General features: G+C 43.9%; 1 protein-coding gene across 1 annotated transcript; it reads left to right on the top strand.

Moving 5' to 3' along the window:
• The first annotated feature begins 3,908 nt into the window (after positions 1 to 3,908).
• LOC139561677 (adenylate cyclase type 4-like) lies at positions 3,909 to 10,365 on the top strand. The gene is made up of 6 exons (XM_071378919.1): positions 3,909 to 6,103; positions 6,378 to 6,537; positions 7,743 to 7,774; positions 7,864 to 7,923; positions 8,112 to 8,175; positions 9,327 to 10,365. Exons 1-6 carry the CDS (start codon positions 5,979 to 5,981, stop codon positions 9,351 to 9,353), a joined length of 468 nt encoding a protein of 155 aa, XP_071235020.1. The 5' UTR covers positions 3,909 to 5,978; the 3' UTR covers positions 9,354 to 10,365.
• The last annotated feature ends 1,707 nt before the right edge of the window (positions 10,366 to 12,072 follow it).

Below are 12,072 nucleotides of genomic sequence, written 5' to 3'. Positions count from 1 at the left end.
TAGTGGTTGTGTAGCCAGGACAGAGCAGTAGAGATTGCTTTGGCTCAGCTTGGTGCAGTAGTATGAAAAAAAACACCCACACTAAATGTATTGCAAATAGAAAGGTCACAGGCAAACTCTTGCAAATGAGCTGCAATGAACGAAAGAAAGAGTTAATGTAAGCGCACACGCACACACACTCACACATTTGCATCGTCTGAAACATAGCGTCCCTATTAACATCTTACCAGGACAATGTGCTCGATACCACAGCCCACAACACACTGTGTATTTAATTTCTCCTCACACGGTATGTTGGTTCTGTTATTTTACTGAATGCTTTACTAACTTTCTTTCTCCAAACCCTCTGTCTCTCTGTCTCTCTGTCTCTCTCTCTCTCTCTCTCTCTCTCTATGTCTCTCTGTCTCTATGTCTCTGTCTCTATGTCTCTATGTCTCTATGTCTCTATGTCTCTCTGTCTCTATGTCTCTATGTCTCTCTGTCTCTATGTCTCTATGTCTCTCTCTCTATATGTCTCTCTGTCTCTATATGTCTCTCTCTCTATATGTCTCTCTGTCTCTATGTCTCTCTGTCTCAATTCAATTCAATTCAATTCAAGGGGCTTTATTGGCATGGGAAACATGTGTTAACATTGCCAAAGCAAGTGAGGTAGGTAATATACAAAAGTCAAATAAACAATAAAAATGAACAGTAAACATTACACATACAGAAGTTTCAAAACAATAAAGACATTACAAATGTCATATTATATATATGCAGTGTTGTAACAATGTACAAATGGTTAAAGCACACAAGTTAAAATAAATAAACATAAATATGGGTTGTATTTACAGTGGTGTTTGTTCTTCACTGGTTGCCCTTTTCTTGTGGCAACAGGTCACAAATCTTGCTGCTGTGATGGCACACTGTGGAATTTCACCCAGTAGATATGGGAGTTTATCAAAATTGGATTTGTTTTCGAATTCTTTGTGGATCTGTGTAATCTGAGGGAAATATGTCTCTCTAATATGGTCATACATTGGGCAGGAGGTTAGGAAGTGCAGCTCAGTTTCCACCTCATTTTGTGGGCAGTGTGCACATAGCCTGTCTTCTCTTGAGAGCCATGTCTGCCTACGGCGACCTTTCTCAATAGCAAGGCTATGCTCACTGAGTCTGTACATAGTCAAAGCTTTCCTTAAGTTTGGGTCAGTCACAGTGGTCAGGTATTCTGCCACTGTGTACTCTCTGTTTAGGGCCAAATAGCATTCTAGTTTGCTCTGTTTTTTTTGTTAATTCTTTCCAATGTGTCAAGTAATTATCTTTTTGTTTTCTCATGATTTGGTTGGGTCTAATTGTGCTGTTGTCCTGGGGCTCTGTGGGGTGTGTTTGTGTTTGTGAACAGAGCCCTAGGACCAGCTTGCTTAGGGGACTCTTCTCCAGGTTCATCTCTCTGTAGGTGATGGCTTTGTTATGGAAGGTTTGGGAATCGCTTCCTTTTAGGTGGTTGTAGAATTTAACGGCTCTTTTCTGGATTTTGATAATTAGTGGGTATCGGCCTAATTCTGCTCTGCATGCATTATTTGGTGTTCTACGTTGTACACGGAGGATATTTTTGCAGAATTCTGCATGCAGAGTCTCAATTTGGTGTTTGTCCCATTTTGTGAAATCTTGGTTGGTGAGCGGACCCCAGACCTCACAACCATAAAGGGCAATGGGCTCTATGACTGATTCAAGTATTTTTAGCCAGATCCTAATTGGTATGTTGAAATTTATGTTCCTTTTGATGGCATAGAAGGCCCTTCTTGCCTTGTCTCTCAGATCGTTCACAGCTTTGTGGAAGTTACCTGTGGTGCTGATGTTTAGGCCGAGGTATGTATAGTTTTTTGTGTGCTCTAGGGCAATGGTGTCTAGATGGAATTTGTGGTCCTGGTGACTGGACCTTTTTTGGAACACCATTATTTTGGTCTTACTGAGATTGACTGTCAGGGCCCAGGTCTGACAGAATCTGTGCAGAAGATCTAGGTGCTGCTGTAGCCCCTCCTTGGTTGGTGACAGAAGCACCAGATCATCAGCAAACAGTAGACATTTGACTTCGGATTCTAGTAGGGTGAGACCGGGTGCTGCCGACTGTTCTAGTGCCCGCGCCAATTCGTTGATATATATGTTGAAGAGGGTGGGGCTTAAGCTGCATCCCTGTCTCACCCCACGACCCTGTGTGAAGAAATGTGTGTGTTTTTTGCCAATTTTAACCGCACACTTGTTGTTTGTGTACATGGATTTTATAATGTCGTATGTTTTACCCCCAACACCACTTTCCATCAATTTGTATAGCAGACCCTCATGCCAAATTGAGTCGAAGGCTTTTTTGAAATCAACAAAGCATGAGAAGACTTTGCCTTTGGTTTGGTTTGTTTGGTTGTCAATTAGGGTGTGTAGGGTGAATACATGGTCTGTTGTACGGTAATTTGGTAAAAAGCCAATTTGACATTTGCTCAGTACATTGTTTTCATTGAGGAAATGTACGAGTCTGCTGTTAATGATAATGCAGAGGATTTTCCCAAGGTTACTGTTGACGCATATTCCACGGTAGTTATTGGGGTCAAATTTGTCTCCACTTTTGTGGATTGGGGTGATCAGTCCTTGGTTCCAAATATTGGGGAAGATGCCAGAGCTAAGGACGATGTTAAAGAGTTTTAGTATAGCCAATTGGAATTTGTTGTCTGTATATTTGATCATTTCATTAAGGATACCATCAACACCACAGGCCTTTTTGGGTTGGAGGGTTTTTATTTTGTCCTGTAACTCATTCAAGTCTCTGTCTCTGTCTCTGTCTCTGTCTCTCTCTCTCTCTCTCTCTCTCTCTCTCTCTCTCTCTCTCTCTCTCTCTCTCTCTCTCTCTCTCTCTCTCTCTCTCTCTCTCTCTCTCTCTCTCTCTCTCTCTCTCTCTCTCTCTCTCTCTCTCTCTCTCTCTCTCTCTCTCTCTCTCTCTCTCTGTGTCTCTCTCTCTCTGTCTCTGTGTCTCTATCTCCCTTTCTCTCTCTCTCTCTGTCTCCGTGTCTCTATGTCTCTCTCTGTCTCTCACTGCCTCTCTCTGTCTCTCTCTTTGTGTCTCTCTGCCTCTGTGTCTCTCTCTGTCTCTCTCTGTCTCTGTGTCTCTGTCTCCCTTTCTCTCTCTCTCTCTGTCTCTGTGTCTCTATGTCTCTCTCTGTCTCTCTCTGTGTCTCTCTGTCTCTGTGTCTCTGTCTCTCTCTGTCTCTCTCTCTCTTTCTCTGTCTTTCTTTCTCTCCTTATCCTCTCCATATCCATCTGCTTCCTCATAAATCTTTCTCACTCTCTTTCCCATATTCCTTCCTCTCTTCCCCCTCTTCCCCACTCTCTCATTGTAAATAAGAATCTGTTCTTAATGGACAGATTTAATTGCCTGGTTAAAGAAACGTTAAATAAAACATTTATAAAAAATGTGTCTCTCTCCCCCTCACCCCCATCTCCCTCCCTGACAGCTGGAGGTCAATGCAGTATTGTTTGCGTGTCATCTGCGTGTGCGTGTTTCCCCTGTAGCTGACTGAGCATGCCCACAGGAAGTCCAGTAAGAAGAGAGAGAGGTTCAGCACTGTGCGCTCACAAAGAGTCATACAGAAACACCAGCAGGTAGACAAGTCAAGTTGTTGAGTTGAGTTGAGTTCGCATCAGTTTTAAATTCAGTTCAGTTCAATTCAAATAATTTAAAGTCAAGTCAACTCAGTTCAGTACAGTTCAGTTCGATTCAGTTCAAATTCAACCGAACTCAACTCAACTCAAGTCAAGTCAATTCAATTCTATAGTCCTATTGATCATTCCCCTCAGTTTGATAGTTACATGCAAACCCTCCCCATGCCCCTCCCCCTGACAACAGGAGCATCTCCTCCTGTTGCCACGGTACATCACCACGGTACATCGCCACGGTACATCACCACGGTACATCGCCACGGTACATCACCATGGAGCTGAAGACAGAGATCATCAAATGACTGTCAGAGAATAAAGACAAAGGACAGAACTTCTACAGTCTGTACATGCGCCAACACAAAGGCGTCAGGTCAGGAAATGTGTCTGTACATCCGCCAACACAAAGGCGTCAGCTCAGGAAATGTGTCTGTACATCCGCCAACACAAAGACGTCAGCTCAGGAAATGTGTCTGTACATCCGCCAACACAAAGACGTCAGCTCAGGAAATGTGCACTTGAATGATTGTGCACCAATGAATATTGCTAGAAGGACTAGGTGAGGACTTTTTAGATCCTTGGTATTCCAAAAAAGGCAAGGTGATGATGACATCGCACACAAGTTGTTGCAGTCTTTTTTTGGCAGGTTGGCATTTATTGGGATGAGTCTTGTCCTGGAGGAAGCTCTGCAGAGTGTTCACTATCTTGTTTAGACCAGAAAGTCATAAAATCTGATTTTAAACCTACAGTAACCCTAGCATTAACCCTAACCTCAACCACACTGCTAACCTTATGCCTAATCCTAACCTTAAATTAAGACCAAAAATAAATGTTTTGTTTTTCTAAACTATTTACGATATAGCCAATTCTGACTTCGCAGCTTGACAATTTAGCGGAAACCACTCAAGATTCATCCCAATAAACATCAACCTGCTTTTTGAGGGAGTTGCTATCATCTTCCCTTTTCTGAAACACCAATGATCTGTTACTTTGGCCACCTAAATACTATCAGAGGATTTAGCAGAGTCACATTGATTCCCCTACTGTATCTTCTTGGCTCTGTGTAGTATTCTGTATTCTGACATCGTGGGGTTTACTAAGCTGGCCAGTACCTGTTCTCCAGAGGAGCTGGTGGGAGTCCTCAACAAACTCTTCAGCAGGTTTGATGACATTGCCAAGGTGACATATCATTTCAAGAACAGCTCAATAGATCCCGATGGCATACGTTCACTCAAACACCATCTCATACTACTCAGAGGGTACCATGTAAAAACTTCCATCACTGACTCTCTGACTCTTTCTCCATCTCTCTCTCTCCCCTCCCTCTCCCCTCTCCCCTCGTCTCCGTCCCCCTCGCTCTCCCTTCCTCTTCTACCCCTCCCTCCCTCCCTGCTTCCATCTCTGGATCTCTCTCAGCCCCCCTCTCCCTCTCTCTTTCTCTCTACTTCCCTCCCTCTCTTTCTCTCCCTCCCTCACGTCCTCCTTACCTCCCTCCCTCTCTCTCTCCTTCCCTCCCGGCATCACACCCTCCTTATCTCCATCTCTATCTTTCCCTCCCGCCCTCACACTCTCACTCTCTCTCTCTCTCTCAATCCCTCAATCGCTCAATCTCTCTCCAGAAGAATGAGTGTTTGCGTCACCTCCATGTATCACCTCCATCTATCACCTCCATCTATCACCACCATGTATTACCTCCATGTATCACCTCCATGTATCACCTCCATCTATCACCACCATGTATTACCTCCATGTATCAACTCCATGTATCACCTCCATCTATCACCTCCATGTATCACCACCATGTGTCACCACCATGTATTACCTCCATGTATCACCACCATGTATCACCACCATGTATCACCTCCATGTATCACCACCATGTATCACCACCATGTATTACCTCCATGTATCACCACCATGTATCACCACCATGTATCACCACCGTGTATCACCACCGTGTTTCACCACCATGTATCACCACCATGTATCACCTCCATGTATCACCTCCATGTATCACCTTCATCTATCCTAGGCCGTCATTGAAAATAAGAATTGATTCTTAACTGACTTGCCTACATGTATCATGTAGATAAATCAATCATTTATCTCAATCAGTAATCTAATTTCTCTATTCATTATTTTATTGGCTCTGTTTCTGATAAATCACCTTGTCTCGCTGCCAACGCAGAAATCATTTAACATAGTCTGTATGACATGGTTTGTGATCAAGACTGATTGTTATAACCTTGTCATATCTCTGTAGTAAACTACGGGAGGCTACAGGTGTGGAGATCAGTATGAGAGTGGGCGTGCACTCCGGCAACATTCTCTGTGGCGTAATTGGTCTACAGAAGTGGCAGTACGATGTCTGGTCACATGACGTGACCCTGGCCAATCATATGGAGTCTGGGGGCATGCCAGCGTAAGGAACCAGGAAGCTGATGTGTTTGTTTTATTAACTGTTATAAATAAGTAATAAGCTTTATAAGACATGTGTCATACCTGGGTTAAAAACCCATGTGGTATGTGTGTGTTATGATATCTTTATGCAAGTGTGTGTTCAGGTGGGCACAACGTTACAGATCATTCAGACAGAAATTTCTTAGGTAGAACAGATATGAGTGTTTACCATGCAGAATACGGCATTGTGTCAGTTCTATTCAGTACAATTGTACCTGCAATGTTTCCCACCCAAGGCATGTCCACATCACAGAGGAGACACTGGGTCACTTAGCTGGGGCATACCAAGTGGACGACACTGACGGGAGGAGCTGGGACTCTCTGCTAAAGGGGAGGAAAACCTACCTGGTGGTCGACCCCCATAAGGAAGATACCACCTCTAAGAAGAAGGAAGAGGTGTGTGTAAAATGCATGTTTTAGAACCTGTTGTTGTGTGTATTGATGTATTTATGTACAGTACCAGTCAAAAGTTTGGACACACCTACTCATTCAGGGGTTTCTCTTTATTTTTACTCTTTTCTACATTGCAGAATAATAGTGAAGATATTAAAACTATGAAATAACACATATGGAAGCATGTAGGAACCAAAAAAGTGTACGTTTACAAAATATACTTTATATTCGAGATTCTTCAAAGTAGCCACCCTTTGCCTTGATGACAGCATTACACACTCTTGGCATTCTCTCAACCAGTTTCATGAGGTAGTCACCTGGAATTAACATGTGTGCTTTGTTAAAAGTACATTTGTGGAATTTCTTTCCTTAATGCGTTTCAGCCAATCAGTTGTGTTGTGACACAACAGAAGACAGCCCTATTTGGTAAAAGACCAAGTCCAAGTTCATACACACTCACACCGCCATGCATGAAGTGGTATTCACAAACACTTACACTGCCATGCATGACATTGTATTCACCCACACTCACACCGCCATGCATGACATGGTATTCACAAACACTCACACTGCCATGCATGACATTGTATTCACACACACTCACACCGCCATGCATGACATGGTATTCACACACACTCACACCGCCATGCATGACATGGTATTCACACACACTCACACCGCCATGCATGACATGGTATTCACACACACTCACACCGCCATGCATGAAGTGGTATTCACACACACTCACACCGCCATGCATGACATGGTATTCACACACACTCACACCGCCATGCATGAAGTGGTATTCACACACACTCACACCGCCATTCATGACATGGTATTCACACCCACTCACACTGCCATGCATGACATGGTATTCACACACACTCACACCGCCATGCATGAAGTGGTATTCACACACACTCACACCGCCATTCATGACATAGTAATCACACACACCGCCATTCATGACATGGTGTTCACACCCTGAGCCTTTCTCCCACCCACTCCTTTCCCATTCATTAACATGACTACTTAGCCGTCCTCACAAAGGACACAAATGTCTATTTTATCTTACATAACAAATCATTGAACAGCTTACTTTCTCTTCTGTCAATCTTTCACAGCTGACAGAGTTAATTGAATGTGTATTCAGAACGAACTCTGTGTTTTGTTGACTATGTGGTTTTGCGTGTGTGTGTTTCTAGGAGCGAACTCCTACTCAGACCGATTCCAACAGGTAAACCAGATTTTTATTTTGTATTTTATTTTCATCATTTTTTTCCCATTGTTGTATTACTGTAGTTTTAATGAATGAATATTTCTTAGTAGCAGTCAGGTCCTGGACGACGGCATAAGAGGGTCGTTAGATACCATAGACGCTGCAAGGTAAGTGTTTTCCCCTAGCTCTAACACTTTTCTGTTGTGTCGTGTTCTTTTCTCTGCCAACTGACATAACATATTATAAGCCTTGTTATAAGACATTATAAAGGCTCGTACATGCTTATGACATTATACCTATATGTTATTTCTCTCCTCAGACTGTCTCTTCTCGTCTCTTATTCTGTCTTTCACAGGCGGAGAGCCAAGAAGCTGAACTGCCTAACCCTGTTATTCAAACACCTAAAGCTGGAGAAACAGGTGGGACTTTTTTACTGCTGTGTTTTGTTTGTTGTGCCATAGTTACGGGCATGTTTTGTGACATGTCTGTGTGTTAAGGCTTGTTTTTTGAAGTGTGGTGTTAATGTCAGTGTTGTATGTTGTGATAGGTCTTGTATTAAAGTACACTCCTAAAAGGAAGGGTGCTTTGCAGCTTTTTGAGGGCCATGAATCGAGCCGTTGAACCCTTGTAGGTGCTATATACGTATAACTATTTCTTCTAGCAGTGTAGTGTATTTTATGGCTGACTGATGCATTATGGTTGGTGTGTCTGGTGTAATGGGGGTTGCAGATGTAGGATCTTAATTTGATCACTCTTTTGTTGCCAAGGATTTTCCTGAGTTGTGTGATGTACTATATAGGGTTGTGTGTCTCTCGGAGGTGAAAGGTCTCCACCAGTCAGTAGGCTGCATGGCTCTCATCTTCGTGTCTCTGTTTACCATCACACACACACACACACACACACACACACACACACACACACACACACACACACACACACACACACACACACACACACACACACACACACACACACACACACACACACACACACACACACACACACACACTACTGTTGTGCTGCAAATGAAAGGTCACATGTAAATCTAGCAGAGATCAAAGGAAAGAAAGAGTTCTTGTTTTGCATTTTCTGTAACATCCAGAGAAAGAGAGGGAGGGGAAAGGAGGGGGGGAAAGGAGGGAGGAGAACTGAAGGGAGGGGAAAGGAGGGAGGGGGAAAGGAGGGAGGAGAACTGAAGGGAGGAGAACTGAAGGGAGGAGAACTGAAGGGAGGAGAAAAGGAAGGAGGGGTAAAGGAGGGAGGAGAAAAGGAGGGATAAAGGAGGGAGGGGGAAAAGGAGGGAGGAGAACTGAAGGGAGGAGAAAAGGAGGGAGGGGGAAAGGAGGGAGGAGAACTGAAGGGAGGGGTAAAGGAGGGAGGAGAAAAGGAGGGAGGGATAAAGGAGGGAGGGGAAAAGGAGGGAGTATAACTGAAGGGAGGGATAAAGGAGGGAGGGGGAAAAGGAGGAAGGAGAACAGGAGGGAGGGGGGAAGGAGGTATATAGGGTCTAAAAGGATTAATGGAGAGAGGTGGAGAATAGATGTTGTTGCTCTCTTTCTCTCTCTCTCAGAAACATTGCTATGGCTGTGTCATATGAAGTTACCTTTCCTGTTGAGGTGCTACTCCTCTTTGTGGTCTGCACCGGACACCTCAAGGTAACACTGTAACCACAACCCTAAACCTAGCTTCATGTCCACATCCCGGTTCAACCCTAACCCTAAATGTTTCTCTTTAACAATTCCAGTGTGAGTGCTCTAGCAAGGTATGTGATGTATATATGTGTGTGTGGGTGTGTGCGTTTCAGAGGTTGAGCTTTAAGGTGTCCACTGGATGTTGTCGCTAGATAACCACCACTACATAACCACCACTACACAACCTCCACTACATAACCTCCACTACATAACCTCCACTACATAACCTCCACTACATAACCACCACTACATAACCACCACTACATAACCTCCACTACATAACCTCCACTACATAACCACCACTACATAACCACCACTACATAACCTCCACTACATAACCTCCACTACATAACCTCCACTACATAACCTCCACTACATAACCTCCACCTATACACTGTCCCTGTGAGTACCTCCTCAATCCATCAAGCAATCAACCAATCAATTCATCAATTATACATTTACCTGAGACATAAACACTTTCGTTAGCCCCCTGAGAAAGTACCTAGGCTTTAGCTCAGTAGGCTAACCTAACACACAGTTGTGGCCTGCAGACGACCCAGGTTTGTCATAAGGTGCTTAATATCTAGTCTAATATCAGTCACCGGTGATCACTCTCTTTCTCCCCCCTCATCAGATCTTTTTCAGGGCTGATCTGATTGGTCAAAAATACCAATTAGTGTAAAAAAGAATCCGAATTGTGCTGTCTGTGTGAACGCAGCCATAGAGAGAGAGACACACACACACGTTGCTCTACAACGGCACCAAGTAAGACTGGATAACAGATAGTAACATAGTAACACACACCTTCAGTAACAGCTTTCATCAAAGCGAAGCCTGAGGCCGTGTTATCTCCTTGGCCCTTTGTTTAAGCTGAGTGAATAAATAAAGGTATAATGATACTATCGTCTGGGTTCCACAATCTGGACTCACAGAGTGACAGACAAAAGGCATGAAACTCAAACCTGGGTTGAGCCAGACATGTCTTTTGTCTGTCACTCTGTGATACCAGATTGTGGAAACCCCTCTCTCCTTCCCTCCCTCCCCCTCCCTCTCTCCTCCCCCCCCCCCCTCCCTCTCTCCTTCCCTCCCCCTCTCTCTCTCCTTCCCTCCCCCTCCCTCCCTCTCTCTCTCCTTCCCTCCCCCTCCCTCTCTCTCTCCTTCCCTCCCCCTCTCTCTCTCCTTCCCTCCCCCTCCCTCTCTCTCTCAGGAAAGTGAGTTTGAATATGTTTTTTAAAAGACTGACATGACCGAGGGGGAGAGAGAACAAGGGAAAGACGGATGATTACATGGTGGCTCAAAGTGTGTGTTTGTATTTCCCCAGGCCTGGAGTCCTAAAGGACCCTAAGATCATGGCTGGAGTTTGGTTGTTCATCTTCTATTTCATCTGTCTGTCTGTGTGTTCATACATGCATGCGTGCTTGTCACATCCATGCCTTTCTGCTTTCATGTGTGTGTGTGTGTGTGTGTGTGTGTGTGTGTGTGTGTGTGTGTGTGTGTGTGTGTGTGTGTGTGTGTGTGTGTGTGTGTGTGTGTGTGTGTGTGTGTGTGTGTGTGTGTGTGTGTGTGTGTGTGTGTGTCCAACCTGGTGTAACTAGTGCGCTGAGTGTCGGGAAGCAAGTTCAGGGAGTTAGTGTTTTAATAAATTAACAAAACAAAAAAACACGAAACACAAACAACGCACCGACATGAAAACAGAGTCAATGACACCTGAGGAAAGACCCCAGGGGAGTGACAGATATAGGGAAGATAATCAAAGAGTTGATGGAGTCCAGGTGAGAGTCATGAGGTGCTGGTGTGCGAGACGATGGTGACAGGATAATCAGCAGCCTGATGACCTAGAGGCCGGAGAGGGAGTACACGTGACACCCGGACTCAAGTACTATTTGAAATCATTTAAAATACTTAAGCTGTGCTTGATTGAGCTGCCTTTTGCAATTTAATTATTACAAAAGTCCCAAAAGTGCAAATGCCCAGATGGCACTCCCGTCAGGCTAAAGCAAATGTTGTAAAGATATGAAATAGTGGTGGAAGCCAGGTCTCGAGACTACAGAGGGTCAGTCTGATTGCCCCCAGCAGCACTGTAACTGTGATAGGGCCACTTCATGCAAATGACCAACCAAACCATGTATATAACGTGTTTGTGTATATCATGTGTGTGCTTTGATATAATGTCTGTGTGTTGTGATATGACATGATGACGTGTTTTGTGTGTATATATAACATGGTTGTGTCAGTGTTATATGATATAATGTGTGTGTGTTGTGATATGACATGATGTCGTGTTTTGTGTGTATATATAACATGGTTGTGTCAGTGTTATATGATATAATGTGTGTGTGTTGTGATATGACATGATGTCGTGTTTTGTGTGTATATATAACATGGTTGTGTCAGTGTTATATGATATAATGTGTGTGTGTTGTGATATGACATGATGACGTGTTTTGTGTGTATATATAACGTGGTTGTGTCAGTGTTATATGATATAATGTGTGTGTGTTGTGTTCGCCTCGGTACCCCAGTTTAAGGACTTCTACAACGAGTGCAGCGTGAACCGAGATGGACTCTCCTCAACGAGATCATCTCAGACTTTGATGAGGTACAAATAGAGCACCCTATTCCCTA

This window comes from Salvelinus alpinus, chromosome 31 (assembly GCF_045679555.1).
Source record: "Salvelinus alpinus chromosome 31, SLU_Salpinus.1, whole genome shotgun sequence".
Classification (NCBI taxonomy): Eukaryota; Metazoa; Chordata; class Actinopteri; order Salmoniformes; family Salmonidae; genus Salvelinus; species Salvelinus alpinus.
This window is presented reverse-complemented; position numbering and strand designations above follow the sequence as displayed.